The sequence below is a fragment of the Oryctolagus cuniculus genome, chromosome 5 (genome assembly GCF_964237555.1).
Source record: "Oryctolagus cuniculus chromosome 5, mOryCun1.1, whole genome shotgun sequence".
In the NCBI taxonomy this organism is placed as follows: domain Eukaryota; kingdom Metazoa; phylum Chordata; class Mammalia; order Lagomorpha; family Leporidae; genus Oryctolagus; species Oryctolagus cuniculus.
In genome coordinates this window covers 136,003,015-136,023,972 of record NC_091436.1, presented here as the reverse complement: position 1 = coordinate 136,023,972, position 20,958 = coordinate 136,003,015, and the positions used below count along the sequence as shown (strand labels likewise).

At 50.6% G+C, this 20,958-nt stretch overlaps 1 protein-coding gene and 1 long non-coding RNA gene across 2 annotated transcripts; one reads left to right on the top strand and one right to left on the bottom strand.

Moving 5' to 3' along the window:
- The first annotated feature begins 905 nt into the window (after positions 1-905).
- Positions 906-6,941, top strand: LOC138849811 (uncharacterized). Its single transcript, XR_011389028.1, has 2 exons — positions 906-2,876; positions 2,992-6,941. It is a non-coding gene; the product is annotated as an uncharacterized lncRNA (long non-coding RNA).
- An 8,008-nt stretch (positions 6,942-14,949) lies between these two features.
- LOC100352672 (HLA class II histocompatibility antigen, DO alpha chain) lies at positions 14,950-20,450 on the bottom strand. Its single transcript, XM_008262767.4, has 5 exons — positions 20,267-20,450; positions 18,182-18,430; positions 17,571-17,852; positions 17,265-17,403; positions 14,950-17,034 (listed from the first exon to the last, which is right to left on the bottom strand). Exons 1-5 carry the CDS (start codon positions 20,346-20,348, stop codon positions 17,028-17,030), a joined length of 759 nt encoding a protein of 252 aa, XP_008260989.3. The 5' UTR covers positions 20,349-20,450; the 3' UTR covers positions 14,950-17,027.
- Between the last annotated feature and the right edge of the window lie 508 nt (positions 20,451-20,958).

The window sequence follows — 20,958 nt, the reverse complement described above, 5'->3', positions numbered from 1 at the left end:
ATTTCACTGCCTTTGCTTCACTTTGCATGTTTACAGAACACTTAGAACATAGCTGTCATTTTGGCAACACCTGTTAACTTGTTAAAGGGACGAGACGGGATTATGTGGTTCAGCTAGCCAGGGTGCATGGATTCCGAGATTTCGGACTTTACGGCAGCTGTCTGACTGTAAGGGATGATAGAAGACCTAAATTTGGGAGGTGAGGGAGCGCTTAGTGTGTTACAATACAGCAAATTGTGTGTCCTGCCATTATAAAGATTCATTTAATTGAAAGGCATAGTTTGAGAGGGAGAGACAGATTTTCATCCACTGGTTTACTCCCCAAATGGCTGCAACAGCCAAAAGCTGGGCCAAATCAAAAGCCAGGGGGCCCAAACACTGGGAGCATCATGGGCTGCTTTCCCAGGCCATTAGTGGAGAGTTGGAAGTGGAGCAGCCAGGACTCAAACCAGCCCCTGCACTAAAAAACTGCATGAGGGAGATTAGTGGGGTTGGTGGATTGTTGAGAATGGGTAATTAAGAAAGCAGTTGGTCCCGGCACAAGTCAGGATGGTGTTTAGCAACCAAGAGGCAGCAGGTAAGTGAATAAAAAGCATGGAACTTGTTCTCTAAAGGTTAACTTTGAATCTCTACATGCTGAAGGGTAGAATTTGTGTAAGGGTATCCTGTGTCACATCTGTGTTTAGGATCCCTAACAGAGCTTTCCAGCAGTGGAAGCTTGACCATTGATGGGGTGCTGTGTTTAGTGGCTGGTTTCAATGCAACTCCAGCGGCTTGTACGTACAGGTTCAGGAGCCCTGAGGCTCCTGTGTGCTGGTGCCAGGACCTGCTGGACACGTAACCCACAACTTCCTCAATCTATTGTCATTTCCTTTAGATTTCTTTTCCTGTAGTCAAGGTGTGAGCTTTTTTTTTTTTTTTTAAAGATTTATTCATTTGAAAGAGCAAAGGAGAGGCAGAGAGAGGTCTTCCATCCACTGGTTCACTCCCCCAAATGACTGTGATGACCAGCGCTGTGCTGATCTGAAGCCAGGAGCTTCTGGGTCTCCCACGCAGGTGCAGGGGCCCAAGGACTTGGGCCATCTGCTGCTTTCCCAGGCCACAGCAGAGAGCTGGATCGGAAGTGGAGCAGCTAGGACTTGAACTAGAGCTCATGGGATGCCAGCACTACAGGCTGCAGCCCCAGAGCCCTCTTTATTGTGATGCAGAGGATGCTGGAAGGACAGAAGACCTTTCTAGTCCTTGTCATCTCCCTTGATCTCATGGGGCCTGCCCAGGTTTCTCACCACTTCGCTAGTTCTTGTAGTTTTCAGACAATGCGGCCTTCACTGCTCTAAAGTTCCTACCTCAGCCTGCCTTGGTCTTTACCTTCTGTGCACCGTACTTCTAAGCAAGTTTACCCACTTCTCTGGAGACATCCCCCTCCTATAAAAATGTTTAGACCTTGTGCTGAAGTTTCAAGTCATTTTTCCCTAAGAAGGATCCCATAAGCTTGTCCAGAAAAGATCCTCTTCCCAAGTACATCTCTAAGTTCTCTACATAACACGTGCTTATGTTACACTTAACCATGTACCAAACACTCAGACACCTTTACAAAGTCCAGTTCTCAGAATCAACACATCCGCACTCATTCCTAGACAAGGAAGCGGGCTTGGAGACATTTAGTAACTTCAGCAGACCAGTAGCAGGGCCAGGGTTAGTAATGTGTCATTCTCCCAGTCACCCTGCCAGAGGCTGGAGATCTGCCTGGTCTTATCTTCAGTCCACCTCTCCCTGTTGAGCCTTGGACTGTTACGTCTAGCTCTGTCCCCAACAAGCTGGACTGTCACCACTGTTTGACTAAGAAAATCTTGGGCCCATCACCCACTTTTTCCCTCATGCCCTGGCCCATCCTCACCATACCTGTAAAGAACCCTTCCTGGGGTACCAGCCTGTCCCTGTGAGGCCTCAACTTAAGTTGGTCAAGGTCAGGGATAGTTCCTCTAAATCTTTACTGACCTTTAAACTCCCCAAACTTTGTAGTAAGTAAATACTTGATGTTTCTGACATCTGTTTGCCTGCCAGTCTTGTTAGATAAGCTGATGCTTGAGGGTGGAGGACAAAAGAGGTTTATTCTCAGTAAGGATTTTTGCCAGGTTTAAAAAAAATTTTTTTTTATATTTAGAAGTGCTCTACTAGGGCGGGTGTTTGGCACAGCAGTCAAGTCCCTTCCTGGGATGCACACATCCCAAGGGGAAGAGCCTGGGTTCAAGTTCCATCTCCACTTCCCACTCTAGCTTCTGCTAATGCACACCCCGGGAAGCAGCAGGTGATGCACAGTCACCCACATGGGTGACCTAGAGTGAGTTTGGGCACAGTTGCAGTGGCTGTGGGCATTTGGGGAGAGAACCAGTGGATGGAAGATTGCCCATATCTGTGCCTTTTAAATAAAACGAAGGTGAGTTCAGTTGTTTCCTTTAAAAAGGACTCTCAATGGCTGCAGCAGTCCTATCTGAGTGGGTTGCTATTGTGATAGTGGAGAGGATGAGAAGTTAACACTTCTGTTCAACCCTGCAACTTGTGTGTTGCCCTGATCCCTGGAGGTGTCCTGAATGCTGCCTTTGGTCTCTCCGAGCCCTGCAACGATGGAACCAGTTATTTGACCAGTGTGTGCCCAAGAGAAAATGGAAGGCAGGAAAGAGTAGTGGGCAGCTGTGGGAGCAGCATGGGGTTGAGACAGTAGGGGGGGGGAGTGGCTGCTGCCACTGCAGGAGGGTGACATCTGTCCACAACTTCAGCCAGGGAGAGTGTGGAATTGCTGCCAAGCCTTGTTCTGCCAGGCATTTTGATGGTCCTTTTCATAGTGGCCTCTTCTCCATACAGTGTCCCTCCTACATGTGTAGCATTCCAGCTTTATAGATAGATTTATTGCTTATCTGAAAGGCAAAGTTCTAGAGAGGGAGACAGATCTTCGATCTGCTGGTTCACTCTCCAAATGACTGCAACAGACAGCTGGGCCAGCTGAAGCCAGGACCCCGGAGTTCCATCCAGGTCTCTCTCCCACATGGATGGCAGAGCCTACTTTCCCAGGTGCATTAGAAGGCAGGTGGGTGGATAAGTGGAGCATCTAGGACAAACACTGCACTACAATGGCCCCTCAAAGTTTATATTCTATAGCAAAGCTTTCTGGTTATATTGTGGACAGCAGAAAAGGAATTTAGAAGAGGATTAAAAGTACTGTTGACTCCATTAACCTAAAGAATGAGGCTGGGGACACAGATATACCCTTTTTTGTAGGAGAGCTTCAAAATGTGGAAAACAAAAGCTATAAATTTGCCTTAAACTTTTTACAGTTCTTTTTTCCTTGTTATTTTTTTTAATATTTATTCGAGAGGCAGTTACAGAGAGAGGTCTTCCATCTGCTTGTTCACTCTCCAGATGGCCGCAACAGCCAGAGCTGGGCCGAACAGGAGCTGGGAGCTTCTGGGTCTGCCACATGGGTACAGGGGCCCAAGCACTTGGGCTGTCCTCCTCTGCTTTCCCAGGCCATTAACAGCTGGATTGGAAGTGGAGGAACCAAAACAAACTGGCATCCATGTGGGATACTGTTGCCACAGGCAGAGACTTGACTGCTACACCATAGCGTTGGCCACAAGTATCTTTAGATTTAGCTTCTGCCAGAATTTCCTCCACACTATAAGGATTTGATTTTCACCAAGCCAAAGTAATTGAGCTTAGTGAAAACCATTATGGGGGCTGGTGCTGTGGTGTAGCGGGTAAAGCCATCACCTGTAGTGCCAGCATCCTATATGGGCACCAGTTCAAGTCCCGGCTGCTCCACTTCCGATCCAGCTCTCTGCTGTGGCCTGGGAAAGCAGTACAAGATGGCCCAAGTCCTTGGGCCCCTGCATCCTTGTGGGAGACCTGGAAGAAGCTCCTGACTCCTGGCTTCGGAAGACTCTGCCTCTCTCTGTTCCATAGCATAGGTGAGGGCAACCCCAGTGGTGGCTTCTGTTGTACGAGGTGGAGCAAGGCTGATTGGAAATACCCTCTTTGGACTGAGAAGTAGCTGTGTGAACCTATTCATAGCTAATGTTCTAACCACAGCCTCAGGCAGGCCTTGGACCCTGGGGCTTTTGTGAAGGAAGAGGTGTGTGGGGACTTGGTTGCACCACATGGATGGTGAGAGAAAAGCTAGGCAGGAGCAGCAGCTGTGCATTCAGGCTTGAATGGACCATGTGAAGAATGAGAGCCAAAAATCATGCACCAGAAACAAAAATTATACTGTGTACCTTCTCCATTTTCACTATTAATCACGTCTTCTGATTGGAATTGGCAATAAAATCTCTAACATGGGAAAGTTCAATTATAAAGGATCCTAACATGTTTACAGTTAAACTTTTTCTTGGTGCTTTGGGAGTGTTTATAGACAGTGGTCTATATATCTTATGTTATAGACTAACTTCTGACCACAGAACATTTTTTAAAGGATAAGATATTGATGAAGCAATTGTAGATCTGCCAAAAAAAAAAGAATTTTGTGCTTTGAACCTATAGTTGAAGAAAATACTAGAAGAAATGGTCAAACTTGATGTATCTAATAATTAATGGAATAAGAAGGTATATATCCTGCTTATTAAAAGAATAATAAATTATAAAATGTTACAGTAGTTACTCAGTGGTGACATACATCAACTTAAAGAGTTCAGGATTCCAGTGGTCATTTAATTTCCTGCTATTTTCAAGTGTGGCATAGCATTACAAATATGCACATGCTTTTAATTATGACACTTACCAAACCTGGAAAAAGTACAAAGACGACTTGGATGCCTATCACCTACATTCAACAAATGTCAAGATTTCGCCAGATTTGATTCAACTCCATGTATATTCTGAATCCATTTCAAAGAAAATTTACAATATAGAAGTTTATCCCAATTACTTTAGCATACAGATGTCTTCGACGTACCCATTATGCTGAACCAAACAACTCCCTGATATTTACCCAGTCTATATTCAAATTTTCCCATTTGTCCCAAAAATGTTTCCATGTTTTCCCCCAAAGGTATTGTTGAGGATCATCCATTTAGTTTGATTTTAATATCTCTTAATCCTGACCCTCACCACTACCCCCATCACCTAGAAACCTCAGTTACCTGTAGAAGAACCCATATTCTGAATTTGACTATTACTTCCTAGTTTAATTTGACTTACTCCTCTACGCATTGTATCTCCTATAGACTAGAACTTGGAGCTAAAGTTTTGATTGAGGCAGATTAAAGAATTTTGACAATGATTTCACGGTTGATCCATGTACTTCACATTTCATTTCATCAGGAAGAGATGATTAACCTCTTGTCCAAGGCTTTGCTCATGGGCAACAGCCAGATCTTTTCCTCTGTAGAGGTAACTTCTCCCAGCAAACACTGTGGGCGTGATACTGTGGCACAAGGCGACTCCAGTTCCCCGTCTCCTGTCTTCCCAGTGGCTTCCATCCATCCGTGATGCCTTCCTTGAATCCATGAGCATTTGTTAGCTGGCACTCATACAGAGGAAGAGCTTTTCTCGTCAATGGAATACTAGTTCCTTCTGAAATGTCAGGATACATCCTTGTGTTCCTTAAGTACCTATTTCCTGGGAATTGGGTATCAATATCACATCTAGAGGTGATAGGAAAGGGTTATTTTTGCTTGTTTATCTGATTGCTAATAGGAACTCACAAATATTTATATACTCAATGTGTTTATGTCTATTATAGTCATTTCTTTGGTATTCAAATTGTCTCAACATGGCCATAGGAGTCCCTCTGAGCTGGCTGCTCTGTTCTTTTGACATGAGTCTATGAGTCTTTAAATATTGCCTTGTTTTCTGTTTTTAAAGATTTTATTTGAGAGGTGGAGTTACAGACAGTGAGAGGGAGCTACAGAGAGAAAGGTCTTCCTTCCGATGGTTCACTCTCCAAATGGCCACAATGACCAGAGCTGTACCCATCCGAAGCCAGGAGCCAGGAGATTCCTCCGGGTAGGAATCTGGGACAGGAACCAGCACCCATATGGGATGCTGGCACTGCAAATGGAGGATTTATCTACTGCGCCAAAGCGCCGACCCCACCTTGCTTTCTGAAACAAAAATCTATACTTGCTTTGGGTTTTCTCTGACCCAGACCTCGAACCAGTCACTCCTCCAAGAAGCTCTTTTTCCGTGGGAAATGGTACTTAAAACATCAGTCTGTGCAGTGAGGATGCTCATGGCTGCGGAGCTAACAATAGATGCTTTAATTTTCTAGAGCAAGGAGGCAGATACATTACTTAAACTCGACCTTTTTTAAAGATTTATTTATTCAAAAGGCAGGGTTGCAGAGATAATCTTCCATCTGCTGGTCCACTCCTCAAATGGTCACAACAGCCAGGACTGGGCCAGCCACCAGCACCCATATGAGAATGCCAGCACTGCAGGTGGTGGCTTAATTGGCTGCCCCTAAAGTTGATATTTCTAATTCAAATTTATTAGTAATATTGGCTACTTTTACCTCCTTTTTCTATACTAACAGTCTTGGTTCCTCAATATGTTATAATTACTGGTTTGTTTACCCTATAATACATATAACACAGTTTCAAATAATAGAATATTACTTAACAATGAAACTGGGGCCTGCCCTGTGGCACAGTGGGTTACCGCCCTGACCTGAAGCGCTGGCGTCCCATATGGGCGCCGGTTCTAGTCCCAGCTGCTCCTCTTCTGATCCAGCTCTCTGCTATGGCCTGGGAAAGCAGTAGAAGATGGCCAAAGTCCTTGGGCCCCTGCACCCGCATGGGAGACCTGGAAGAAGCTCCTGGCTGTTGGCTTCGGATTGGCACAGTTCCGGCTGTTGCGGCCAATTTGGGAGTGAACCATCGGGTGGAAGACCTCCCTTTCTCTGTGTAACTCTTTTAAATAAATAAATAAATCTTTAAAAAAAAAAAGAATGTATTTCACGGGGCCAGAGCCGTGGCACAGCAGTTTAAAGCCCTTGCCTGAAATGCCAGCATCCAATATGGGCGCCTGTGCGAGTCCTAGCTGCTCCTCTTCCAATCCAGCTCTCTGCTATGGTATGGGAAAGCAGTAGAAGATAGCCTGTGGGAGACCCGGAAGAAGCTCCTGGCTCCTGGCTTCGGATCCACACAGCTCTGGCCATTGCGGCCATCTAAGGAGTGTACCAGAGGTATCTGTCTCTACCTCTCTCCTCTGTAACTCTGTCTTTAAAATAAATAAAATAAGTCTTTAAAAAAAAAAAAAAAAGAATGGGGCTCAGTGCTGTGTGTTGCACAGTGGGTTAAGGCCCTGGCCTTGAAGCACCGGCATCCTGTATGAACACGGGTTCGAGACCCAGCTGCTCCACTTTCGATCCAGCTCTCTGCCGTGACCTGGGAAAGCAGAAGAAGATGGCCCAAGTCCTTGGGCCCTTGCACCTGCGTGGGAGACCCAGAGGAAGCTCCTGGCTCCTGGCTTCGGATTGACACAGCTGTGGCCATTTGGGGAATGAACCATCGGATGGAAGACCTCTCTCTGCCTCTCCTCTCTGTAACTCTGACTTTCAAATAAGTAAATAAATATTAAAGAAAAAATAATGTATTGCACTAAGAATATACAGTACTGTCTTTTATCAATTCTTACTAAAAATTATAAAGTATATGGTTTCAAATGTATCCCTGTTGCCTCAAACCCATTCCCTGACCCAGTCTCTTCCTCCCAATAAGTAACCAGCTTTGCTTGTTTTATATTTCCAGTATGACTTTTTGTTTTAAAGATTTATTCATTTATTTGAGAAGCAGAGGCTGAGAGAGAAAGAGGTCTTCCATCTGCTGGTTCACTCCCCAGATGGCAGCAACAGGCCAGAGCTGTGCTGATCCGAAGCCAGGAGCCAGGAGCTTCTTCCCAGTCTCTCACACAGGTGCAGGGTCCTGAAGACTTGGGCCATCTTCTACTGCTTTCCCAGGCCATAGCAGAGAACTGGCTCGGAAGTGAAGCAGTCAGCCCCGAACCAGCGCCCACACGGGATGCCAGCACTGCAGCAGCAACTTTACCCGCTACACCACAGCGCTGACCCCTCCAGTATGACTTTTTGCAAATATGTATCTCTTTGCTTTCTTACCACAAAGGTAGCACAGGGTATAGTCATTCTTTTGCATTTTCTACTGCATTCCAGAGACTCCTCCACATCAGTTCAAAGAGCTCATCCCCATTCTTAACTGCTTTATGTCACCCACTCCGTTGTGTAGGTGTCACAGTTTTTTCTTGCTGGACAAGTTTCCAATCTTTGCTATTACAAATAATGGCAAATTTTAAAAGGCAGATTGCTGTATAATAAAGATATATAAACATGTTTAGCATACATAGTAAATTATTTTAGAAGGAAAAATTACTTGATTTTTAAAAAGTTATTAACACTTCTGAACACTCGGGTTTCAAGGAACAGTCCAGGAAATGCCAGGTGTGCTTAGTTAGGGTGCTGATTTAGACAAAAGGAGGTGGCTGGACTCAGCCTGGCATGCCAGAAGTGCTCACTAAGTGAAAGGTAACAGCAACAGTAAATAATAACAGTAGGCCGGTGCCGCAGCTCAATAGGCTAATCCTCCGCCTGTGGCGCCGGCACCCTGGGTTCTAGTCCCGGTCAGCGCACCGGATTCTGTCCCGGTTACTCCTCTTCCAGTCCAGCTCTCTGCTGTGGCCCAGGAGTGCAGTGGAGGATGGCCCAGCTCCTTGGGCCCTACACCCACATGGGAGACCAGGAGAAGCACCTGGCTCCTGGCTTCAGATCAGCGCAGCACCACAGCGGCCATTGGAGGTGAACCAACAGCAAAGGAAGACCTTTCTCTCTGTCTCTCTCTCTCTCTCACTGTCCACTCTGCCTGTCAAAAATAAATAAATAAAAAATAATAACAGTAGGGAAATTTTAACGTATCTTTCTGTTGGACATGTCACCAAGGAATTTGACAAGATTCCTACATTTTATTCTTCACTCAAGTCTTTAGATATTTATTGAGCAACTGACCCTGGAGCAGCCCCACATACCAAGGGCCTAGGGAAGGAACCGAGGGCAATGCGGACCTAACCAGGCCTCAGGAGTGGTGTTGGGACCCCAGGGAAGAGGTCTCCAGGGGGCAGAACTGCCAGGCAGTCCCCTCCTTGGGAGACTTGGCCTGTCCAGAGGTGCAGTCAAACCACACAGCAGCGGTAGCAATATCCTAACACCGGGATGAGAAGAGAGGGAGAGACTGAGCGTGACCTGCCCCTCTGCATGCCGGGCCACTTCCCTGGGAGGTGAAGGAGAAAGGGAGGTGTGAGAAGAGGCTCAGGATGGCATCTGTAAGCAGAGCAGGGAATGTGTCGGAGCAGACCCGGAGCTGGACGTCTATTTAGCAAAGTTGGTCAGAGAAGCCTGTCTGAATGGACGCCGCGCCAACGGGCGTCCTGCCTCGTGTCTCACAAGCTGGTCTCCGTGTGCTGCTGAAGTTAACGATGGTGCAGTGGACAAGACGCGGGCTCTAGCACTGCACCGACCTTGCAGCCTCCCTCTAGCTCTCTGACCTCAGCGTCCCCCTCTGGAAAATGGGGATAATTATGAGAGGATGCATGCACAGAGGGACAAGGCTTTCTGCTTCCTTGTAGTTAGGGTGGTGACACCAGGCAATGGCAGATGTCACCTCTGAGACCCTCCTGCGGCTTTGAATTTCCCGAAGCCTGAAGCGTGCTTGCCCTTGTGCCAGGTGTCCCAGACATTATACCTGGGGAGGCGGGGGAGGCCTTGGAAAGGCAGAGAGCGGAGGTTCTGCCAACATGAGGAGGGGTGCATGGTCTGTGGGTCCTGAGAGAGCCCCGCTCCTTTGCAGCACCCAGGGCAACTGAGGAAGGCTTGTGGGGGGGGTATGGGTGTTGCATCTTTGCAGTGCTGCACCCAGGTACTGGGATCACCCAGCAAAGATTCCCTGCCTAGCCTGGTGCAGAGCAGCCGAGCTGCCACTCAGAAAGCACTGTGCCTTTAAGACCTGGGCATGCTTGCAGTAACCAGGCTGGACAAAGGGGCTTCTCCAAGGCTCAGCACCTTCAGATACTCACAAGAGACAGAGCCTCTTTTAAAACCAGCCTCAAGGCAGGAGTCCTGAACAGGTTTTGAGTCAGATTTAAGATTATTTAGGGCCGGCGCCGCAGCTCACTAGGCTAATCCTCCGCCTTGCGGCGCTGGCACACCAGGTTCTAGTCCTGGTCGGGGCGCCGGATTCTGTCCCGGTTGCCCCTCTTCCAGGCCAGCTCTCTGCTGTGGCCAGGGAGTGCAGTGGAGGATGGCCCAAGTGCTTGGGCCCTGCACCCCATGGGAGACCAGGAAAAGCACCTGGCTCCTGCCTTCGGATCAGCGCAGTGCACCGGCCACAGCGCGCTGGCCGCGGCAGCCATTGGAGGGTGAACCAATGGCAAAGGAAGACCTTTCTCTCTCTCTGTCTCTCTCTTTCACTGTCCACTCTGCCTGTCAAAAAAAAAAATTATTTAAAGAGGGCCCAGTGCTGTGGCATAGTGGATAAAGCTACCACCTGCAAGTGCTGGCATCCCATGTGGGTGCCGGTTTGAGTCCTGGCTGCTCCACTTCCAATCCAGCTCTCTGCTGTGGCCTGGGAAACCAGAGCAACATGGCCCAAGTGCTTGGGCCCCTGCACCCTCATGGGAGACCCAGAAGAAACTCCTGGCTCCTGGCTTCAGATCAACCCAGCTCCGGCTGTTGCGGCTATTTGGGGAAAGAACCAGGGGATGGAAGACCTCTGCCTCTGTAACTCTGCCTTCAAATAAATAAATAAATGTTTTTTTAAAAAAGAGATTATTTAAAGAAATCTGCTATTTCTTGCACTGCTTTATCGATTTTGTGGACCAAGACATAAGCCTACTACACATGAAAAGCACTTCCCACAAGGCCTGGCACATTTTACGTGTGCAGTAGACAGCCAATGTTATTGCAACCAGCTGCGGAGCCGTGGGAGCAGCCTGTCTATAAAGCAAATGAAATAGAATGAAATAGAACTCTGCGAATGTCTCAGCACCTCTTATGTCCCAGGCGATACGACAGGCACTGGAAACACAAGTCACAGACTTGCCTTGCCCTGGAGGGGCAGTTACGGTGAAGGCAGACACGTGCATGCTTAACCCTGACACTCGGCACAACGTGGATTCTGTCATGAGCAGACAGAATGCTGGGTTGGGGGTTGGCATCTAATCCTCACCTGGGGAGGGACACGGAGAAATTTCAATCATTAGCAGAAGGCAGGGCCAACACAGAGAACAGGTTGTGTGAAGGCAGGGTAGGGTACACTGGTATGGGGAGTCCAGAAGCTTTGATGACTCTCAGGGGAGCTGTCACAGTAAGATTACAGGGGCTGGAGCTGTGGCTCAGCGGGTTAAAGCCCTGGCCTGCAGTGCCAGCATCCTATATAGACGCTGGTTCGAGTCCTGGCTGCTCTACTTCCGAACCAGCTCTCTGCTAATGCACCTGGGAAAGCAGTAGAAGATGGCCCAAGTGCTTGGCCCCTACACCCATGTGGGACACCCAGAAGAAGCTCTTGGCTCCTGGCTTTGGTTTGGCTCCAGCTCCAGCCATTGTGGCCATTTGGGGAGTGAACCAATAGATGGAAGACCTCTCTCTCTCTCTCTCTCTCTCTCTCCCTCTCTTCTCTCTACAACACTGATTTTCAAATAAAATAAATAAATCTTTTTTTAAGAAGAACGAATAATTAAATCTTTTCTTTTTTTTTTTTTTTAATATTTTGACAGGCAGAGTGGACAGTGAGAGAGAGAGACAGAGAGAAAGGTCTTCCTTTGCCGTTGGTTCACCCTCCAATGGCCGCCGCGGCTGGCGCGCTGCGGCCGGCGCACCGCGCTGATCCGATGGCAGGAGCCAGGAGCCAGGTGCTTTTCCTGGTCTCCCATGGGGTGCAGGGCCCAAGCACCTGGGCCATCCTCCACTGCACTCCCTGGCCACAGCAGAGAGCTGGCCTGGAAGAGGGGCAACCGGGACAGAATCCGGCGCCCCGACCGGGACTAGAACCCGGTGTGCCGGCGCCGCTAGGCGGAGGATTAGCCTAGTGAGCCGCGGCGCCGGCTAATTAAATCTTTTCTAGAAAATCAACCAATAGATTGCATTCCAAGTTTCAAGACCCTGAACATACCCTGGCATATCGATGAGAAAACTGGGAGTGGAGAGACTGTGGACGAGAACCTTGTAAAATCTGATGGGAGTGGTTTCAGCCTTGCACTTTATGCCCATGCAAGCTATCAAGTTTGAGAACAGAATAAATGCACTTCCAGCTTTCACCAAGGGCAACAAGGTTGACTCCGAGGCACTTTCTCAGGGTGTAAAAGAACGAGCCTCACTAAAATAGCAAAAAAGAGTGGGAGTGAACCAGTGCATGGAAGAGACATCTCTCCCTCCCTCCCTCCTCCATCAATAAATCAAGGAAAAAAATAAAATAAAATAAAATAACAAAAAGACCCCGAAAGGGGAATTACAGGGTGCAAGAAACAGGAGAACCAACATAGAGAACGGGTAAATCCTGACAAGGATGGTGGAAGGCGTTCCCAGAACAATAGCTGTGTCACTGAGGGAGCTAAAGACTGGGATGGGGGGCCGGTGCTGTGGCATAGCAGGTAAAGCCACCACCTGCAGTACCAGCTTCCCATATGGGTGCCGGTTCGAGTCCCAGCTGCTCCACTTCTGATCCAGCTCTCTGCTATGGCCTGGGAAAGCAGTAGAAGATGGCCCAAGTCCTTGGGCCCCTGCACCCACATGGGAGAGCTGGAAAAAGCTCCTGGCTCCCAACTTTGAAACAGCCCAGCTCTGGCCATCTGGGGAGTGAACCAGCAGATGGAAGACCTCTCTCTCTCTCTCTCTCTCTCTCTCTCTCTCTCTCTGCCTCTCTGTAACTCTGCCTTTCAAATAAATAAATAAATCTTAAAAAAAAAAAAAGCTGGGATGAGCAGGAGGTTCTGGGAGGGTTTCATTTGATGATAAATTTGCTAGAGCACCTGCTGTATCTGTTTGCACTGTGAGGAAATTTGTGATTTGTTAATGATAGGTAGGAATAGAACCAAGTAAAAGGAAAGACAGGACTATGATTAACTCCAGGAGAAATGAAAAGTTGTCCAGGAACGAAAGAACAAGTGTGGTATACCAGATGACACGCCACTTACGTGGTCATAATACTACAAACACTAAGCAGCAACCTAGCCAAAATTGTAACATAACTATCTTAAAGGGAGTGGGTGTGGATATCTTTGGAGAGTGAAGAAAAGCTGAGTCCCTCTTCCATAGTGGGAAGTAGAGACAGAGCCTAAAGCTGGAAACCAAGATGTAGCCACACAAGCTTAGAGCTGGACGGTCAATGCCAACAGTCCTGTGAACAGCTGAAAGGCTTTTTCTTTTCTTTTTTTTTTTTTTAAGATTTATTTATTTTATTAGAGAGCCAGAGGCCGAGAGAAGAGTGTGTAAGAGAGAAATCTTCTATCCACTGGTTCACTCCCCAATTGGCCACAGTGGCTGGAGCTGCGCCAATTCAAAGCCAGGAACCAGGAGCTTCCTCCAGGTTCCAAACATAGGTGCAGGTGCCCAAGGACTTGGGCCATCTTCCACTGCTTTCCCAGGCCACAACAGAGAGCTGGATTGGAAGTGGAGCAGCCGGGACTCGAACCGGCACCCATAAAGGATGCTGGCACTGCAGGCGGCAGCTTTACCTGCTACGCCACAATGCTGGCCCCACAGTTTAAAGTTTTGAGGGCTGGCTGGCGCCGCGGCTCACTAGGCTAATCCTCCGCCTTGCGGCGCCAGCACACCAGGTTCTAGTCCCGGTCGGGGCTCCGGATTCTGTCCTGGTTGCCCCTCTTCCAGGCCAGCTCTCTGCTGTGGCCCAGGAGTGCTGTGGAGGATGGCCCAAGTGCTTGGGCCCTGCACCCCATGGGAGACCAGGATAAGTACCTGGCTCCTGCCATCGGATCAGCGCAGTGCGCCAGCCGCAGCGCACCGGGCACAGCGGCATTGGAGGGTGAACCAACGGCAAAAGGAAGACCTTTCTCTCTGTCTCGCTCTCTCTCACTGTCCACTCTGCCTGTCCAAAAAAAAAAAAAAAATTTTTTTTTTTGAGGGCTAGCACTATGGTGTAAAAGGTTGAGCTACTGCCTGCTGTACCAGCATCCCATATGGTTGGCTGGTTCGAGTCTCAGCTGCTCCTCTTCTGATCCAGCTTCCTGCTAATGTGCCTGAGAAAGCAGCAGAGAAGATAGCCCAAGTGTTTAGACTCCTGCACCCATGTGGAAGGCCTGGAACAAAGCTCCTGGCTCCTGGCTTCAGCCTGGCCCTGCCCCAGCTGTTGCAGCCACTTGAAGCGTGAACCAGTGGATAAAAATTTCTCTCTCTTATGCCTGTCCTCCTCTCTCTGTGACTCTTTCAAATAAATAAATAAATCTTTTAAAAAAATGAAAACAAAGTTTTTGCCTCTTGGGCAAGGAACATAGTGAGAGAGGGGCTGGAGACAGGGACTTTTGTAGAACCATTGGGCTCTAAACCACATGTGTAATGGAACTTTGTTAAAAATTATAACTGAAAGGGAGTGGTTAGGAGGATGCCGCAGCCCATGCCTGAGGGTCATGACGTGGAGACTGGAGCAGCTTGTCCTGGGGCTGGGTTACAGAACAGAGAGGAGCTGACTTTCCCCACCTGCGGGAGAGACAACACGTTTACTGTGGCGCGGGGCTCACAGGGAGGGAGAGTAGAAGAATGTAGAAGCACAATTCTTTTTTAAATAAGACTACACGCCTTGATACTAGAAGGGGAAAAAACATGAGTATGAGGGCATACACATAGATCTAAAAGATTCAGCACTGTTCCAAGAATTTTCAGCAACTTCTGGTTAATCCATACATGGTGACAAAAAAAAAAAAAACTTATTTCAGTCACAATTAGACACTTTCCATGACTTTATTAAGCTTTAGGACAGAACTCAGAGAAACACCTTAGCAATGGTGCATCCAGTTAGCTTTTAGGCAAAGGATCAGCAGAGACCAGGGTGTCTCGGGAACAGGAGTGTCCCATGGTGTCTCCTCAGAACCAACCCATCCTTCTCCCTCTGAGCATAACTGAACCCTCACTCGGAGGCATGGCTGGGCAGCCACATGGGTGACATGAGATCCTGTACCCCTTTCCTAAGAGCGTTGGACTGGGAGGAACACCTGCCCCACACTTGGCCCAAGCCAAGCCTTGTACGTGGTAACGGAGACAGCCCCTGTGGGTGGGCAAAACAGAGATGCTGTGAACTCAGGAGTTGGAAGGCGCACCTGTTAGCAGGAAAGTCAGTCCCCAGAGAAGGTGGCCAGCATGCCCAGGTGTCAGAGGACACAGACCACACGACCCAGGGGTGCCCGGGAGGGGCTGTTCCAGGTGCTGCTGGCTTTTCAGCGGCAAGGTCTGTTCCCTGCACAGCCTGGCCAAACCCACCCTTGGTGTCTGTGCACCTCCCCTGTATCTTCAGTGCAAATGTCCTGCGCTTTGTGATGTATGTGACGGTTCTAAGGGGGTTTGTGTTACAAAAAAAAAAAAGGCCAGGAACCTAACATGGGCTCCTGCGATGCCCCCACACTTACTTGCATCTGATCAACTTCAACTCCGTCTCCCACTCAAGTTCTCCACAAAGCCTTCCTGGCCCTCCTCGGATCTCAGCTCCCCTGCCAAGACCTCCAGCACGCCAGACCACACCAGGGGGTCCTGGTTACTAGACCTCAGCTTAGAACCATGCGGAGTAAGTTAAAAATGACAGACTCCTGGGGCCACTGCTGTGGCGAAGCAGATTAAAGCCCAGGGCTGCAGCACCAGCATCCCATGTGGGCACCAGTTCAAGTCCCGGCTGCTCCATTTCCCATCCAGCTTCCTTCTAACGGGGAGGATGGCCCAAGTCCTTGGGCCCCTGCACCCGTATGGGAGACCCAGAAGAAGCTCCTGGCTCCTGGCTTCAGATCAGCTCAACTCCTGCTGTTGTGGCCTTTTGGGGAGTGAACCAGTGGATGGAAGACCTCTCTCTTTCTGTAACTCTATCTTTAAAATAAATAAAATAAATCTTAAAAAAATAAATAAATGGCAGGCTTCTGCCACCACTACCCCCTGCCACAGGTGTCTCCTTGGGCAGCTCTGGGGGGCGCCTGTACTTACTGGAGGGCTCCTGGGTGATTCTCTTGTGTGTTCAAGGTTGACATACACCTCCCTGTATGATTACTCATCTCTTTGCGTGCATTTTTAATTTTGCTCACAGTAAAATTAAATCTTCCAGGTCACATAGTTAGAGCGCTCGGGGGGTCTTAGCCTCTGTTTCTGCCAGAGACCACCCTCCTACCTAAAGTGATGCCATCGAGGGGCGTCACCCCCTTCCCTTCTCACTGCCCTTTCTTTGGCATGCCTAGGACTCTAGGAAATGTAGCAAAGTGGGGTGGCACCCCAGAGGAAGGCTGGGTGGATCCGGACAAACACGAAATCCTCCAAACTGCCGTGGGGTGCAGGGGCTGCCACAAACCGGATACTCTGCCTCCCTCTCAAGGCCAATCTGAATTCAGCAGGGAAATCTCACACAGTCCTTGTCCAACACCCATTCACATCATACACTCAAGAAGCCGAGTGGAGCAGAGCACTGCTGGACTGGCTGGGACACGGCTGCCCTGCTCAGGGGTCGCCACCCAGAATCCCCTCTGCTGGGTCCCAGCGTCCCCCACACCCTGGGAGAATTAGCCAAGAGCTGGTAGAAAGAATATATTGCGAACAGCAGCCAGAACTTTGGGCGTAGCAAGAACGTGTGTGTGTGTGTGTGTGTGTGTGTGTGTGTGTGTGTGTTGGGGTGGGAATGGGAGCTATGGGACGTGCTGGGGCTGAAGCAAAGGTGGTTCCCACTCAAAGCCAGCACAGCGGGGAGGGCACGCGCTCAGCGGATACCGGGGCTGTCGGGAACCACAAGGGGTCTGTCGGGGCCTCCCACAGTCTGTTTCTCTTGGGAGGGTCATGACCTAGAATAGGAAAAATCCTGTGACCAGAGTTGCTCCAGCACAGTCTGGGGATTCTATCTCGTGGCACCCCTCCCCCATCCTCACTCCTTCCCTGCCTCCACCTTTCTCATCTTCATCCATGACTGTCACCCTTGCTGAACCCCTTTCTCCCACCGTACTTCTCCACCCCCATCCTACTCGGGGTCGTCCACCCTCCTCCCTCCACCCTGTAGACTCCCAGGACCCCGCACCTGGGGGTGGCTCTGGACATGTGTGTGCCAGTGACGATGAGGATGGTGCCCATGAGGAAGCCCACCAGGCCGAAGGCGAGGCCCAGCACACAGACCAGGGTCTCCGTGGTATCTGGCAGTGGGGTGGGCACCTGTGGCTCTGGGAGAGAAAGAGGGGTCAGAGGTACCGCCAAGGGGTCTCGGAGGAAGCGGGTCTGAAAGGATGGGGCGGGGCAGGGGCTCTGTGGGGAAAGCCGGTATGGAGGGGAAAGGTGCCAGGAGGAGCGGGCTCCAGGGGGAACAGGCAGAGGGTCAGGGGCTCTGTACCCCAGTGCGTGAGGAGCGGGGCGTCCAGGCCCCAGTGCTCCACCCTGCAGTCGTAGACGTCCTCAGCTGAGGGCACGAAGGCCAGGTAGTGGAACTTGCGGAACAAGTGGTCGGGCCGGGAGTAGAAGCTGGTCTGGGTCACTCCCAAGGTGACCGTCTCGCCATTGCGCAGCCAGCTGATGTTGATCACAGGGGGGAAGATGTTGTCCACGACACAGATGAGGGTGTTGGGCTGGCCCAGCTCCACTGGAGACTTGGGGAAGACGGTCACGCTTGGGCGCACTAGGAAAGAATGAAGCCCTGAACGCCCAGACTTAGCCCTCGTGGCTGGGCCTCACTAGGAGTGGGATCCAGGGACACCTGCTCCTGGTTGGCATCTGCGGGCAGGGGACGCTCGGGCTGGTGGGGAGAGGCAATGACTAGAGGGAGGGTTGCCGGCGGGAGGGGTCTTTCCTCAAGGAGGAAGGGGGTGCTGAGGGCGTCTGGGAAGACTTGGAGCCTCCAGGGAAGGAAGGGGCTGAGCTGCAGATTCAGAGACAGCCTGCACTGGAGCATGAGGGGTGGGGGAGGCGGGGCAAGCTGGCTGGGTGGGGCAGGGGGTGCGTAGGTACCGCTGGTGGCTCTGGTGCGGTTGGAGCGTTCCACCAAGACATCTAGATGCATCTGGATCATGGCAATGCCGGCCAGCCCGCCCTGTGGGTCAAAGCGGGCCAAGTCGCCAAACTCAGGCAGACGCCACACCGCCTCCTTTTCCTTCAGGTCCACGGACAGCAACTGCTCCCCGTCGAACTCATAGGTGAACTGGCCCGAGGCATCGTAAGACTGGTAGAAGGCTGGTCCATAGGAGCCCATGTGGTCAGCTGCACAGGGTGAACACAGGGTCAGGGGGAGTGCGTGGAGTCCGCCTGGGCGCTGTCCGGGGTTCTGCTGGGGCGGGGGGTACAGAGCCCAGCTCTGACATGGAGCTGTGCCTCCCAAATCACCAGGGCTGCAGAGGAAATAAGGGAGCAGACGGAGGGAAACGGAGATGTGTCCAACACGTCGCAGCCCACAGAGAGGCTGCCTGTCATCCGGCCTAGCAGGCTGGACAGAGGAGAGGTGCTGACAATCGTGCCTGGGGTTCCCAGTGTTAAATCCTGATGGGGGCGGGCCGCGCTGTGGTGTACCCAGTAAAGCCTCCGCCTGCAGTGCCGGCATCCCACATGGGATGCTCCATTTCTTTTTCTTTTTTTATTTCTTTTTTTTTTTTTTTTTTTTTTTTTTTACTTACTTACTTACTTGAAAGTCAGAGTTACACAGACAGAGAGAGAACAGAACAAAAGAGAGAGAGGGAGAGAGAGAGAGGTCTTCCATCCACTGGTTCACTCCCCAGTGGCTGCAACAGCCAGAGCTGTGCTGATACGAAACCAGGAGCCAGGAGCTTCTTCCAGGTCTCCCACGCAGGTGCAGGGACCCAAGGACTTGGGCCATCTTCTACTGCTTTCTCAGGCCATAGCAGAGAGCTGGATCAGAAGTAGAGCAGTCAGGACTCGAACTGGTGCCCATATGGGATGCCGGCACTGCAGGCAGTGGCTTTACCTGCTATGCCACAGTGCTGGCCTCTGCTCCACTTTCAATTCAGCTCTCTGCTATGACCTGGAAAAGCAGTAGAAAATGGTCTAAGTGCTTAGGCCCCTGCACCCATGTGAGAGACCCAAAAGAAGCTCCTGGCTTCTGACTTCAGATTGGCCCAGCTCTGGCCATTGCGGCCATTTGGGGAGTGAACCAGCTTTCTTTCTGTCTCTCTGTCTCTCCCTCTCTCTGTCTGTAACTCTACCTCTCAAATAAATAAATAAATAAATACCAATCCTGACGGTGATCATCTGCTCCAGCTGGGTCACCAGGGCCCATGTGGGAGACGAGGGCGTGTGGGGGCAGAAGGAGGAGGCAGTGGTTGGGATAGGAGTGGAAGGGAAGCCTAGGGCACAGAGGACGGCGGCGGGGGGGGGGGGGTGAGGGCGGGCGGGCAAGGACTGGCAGGAAGAATGCAAATGTGTGAAATGTGTGACTCGGAGAGCAAGGGGCTTGAAAGAGGCAGCCCGAGGCATCGCACAAGAGCACTGGAGAAGAATCAGTAGCTCAAGGTTCACATCCCAGCTCTTCCATCTCAGAGGATCACGGCTGACTGTGTCCCCTCCCATAAAGGAGGCTCAGCTCTCTGGGAATTAGGGGCTGGGTTTTACTGGGTATGGGTCCTTTAGCATCCAGGGAAGTTACTTGCTCAGCCCTCTGGGACTGTACTGTGTGCGCAGCATGATGCACCAGCAGGTGCCCATCTGCCTGGAACAGACCCGCAGCTAACCCGGCTCGGTGATAACCGCTGCCATAACTGCTGCAGTGGCACTGGACTTGAATGAGCCACCCCAAGCCAGGAAGTGGTAGAGAAATCCGGTGCAGGGCAGCAGTGGGGTGGCGTTTGGGTCTCAGAGAGAAGGAAGGCAGGGGGAGGAAGCTGAACTTGAAGGAAAAAAAAAAAAAAAGCCAGAAGGAGACCCTGGCCCAGCTGGACTGAGCCGTGCTGCATTTAGATCCAGACCGGATGTGGAAGAGGTGAGAGGGAGGTGAGAAAGGTGAGAGGATCTGCAGGTTTTGGCGAAGGAAGTTGCACATAAACAGACCCTGGTCTCCCCTCCTCCCGCAGCGCCCTCTGCACTCACCCGTGATGGCACCTGCTTCCTTCGGGCTCAGGAGGATCCTCAGGGTGTGCAGTCCCAGGACCAGCCCGGCACGGAGGGCCATTGCCCTCTGTGCTTTAGCCAAGTAAGTCTTAGTCTGTGTGGGGAGTAAAGGAACAGGCGGAGATAAAGAGAAAAACAGACTCAGGGCCCAGGGGAGTCTGCTAGGGTCAGCCAATCAGAGCGAGCCTCTCAGTACTCCATCTGTTGCCGGGTAAAGAAGTGAAGGGCCTGGGTCCTGCGCCCGGGAGACTCCATCTGCAGGGCGTGGAGGGAGCTTCCTTCTGGGGTGCTGGAGGGACTTGGGTCAATGTCCTCCAAGAAGGGGCCTCTGAGGGGGCGCAAGGCCCCCGGAGCGCCCCACAGCTGCGCTCACAAATCCTCTCACCCTCTTGATCCGTGATGGGGGAGTCCTAGCCTCCCTGGAACTTTGTGCAGACAAACTTGGAGGTGAGACAGGAAATACAGTTTATCAAGAGACGTTGAAAGGGAAACACTGGGCACGCAGTCCAGTGAACACCCTTCAAAACTTTAAATCAGTTTCAAAATGTTGTTTTACTTCACTGGGTAAGAAAAAGGCTGAGACCCTTGGAGATGCTCTGTGTGAAGACTCGTGAGGCCCTTCACTTCCGGGGACTGCTGTGTGGTGGGTGGAGGCCGCTGGCCACCTCCAT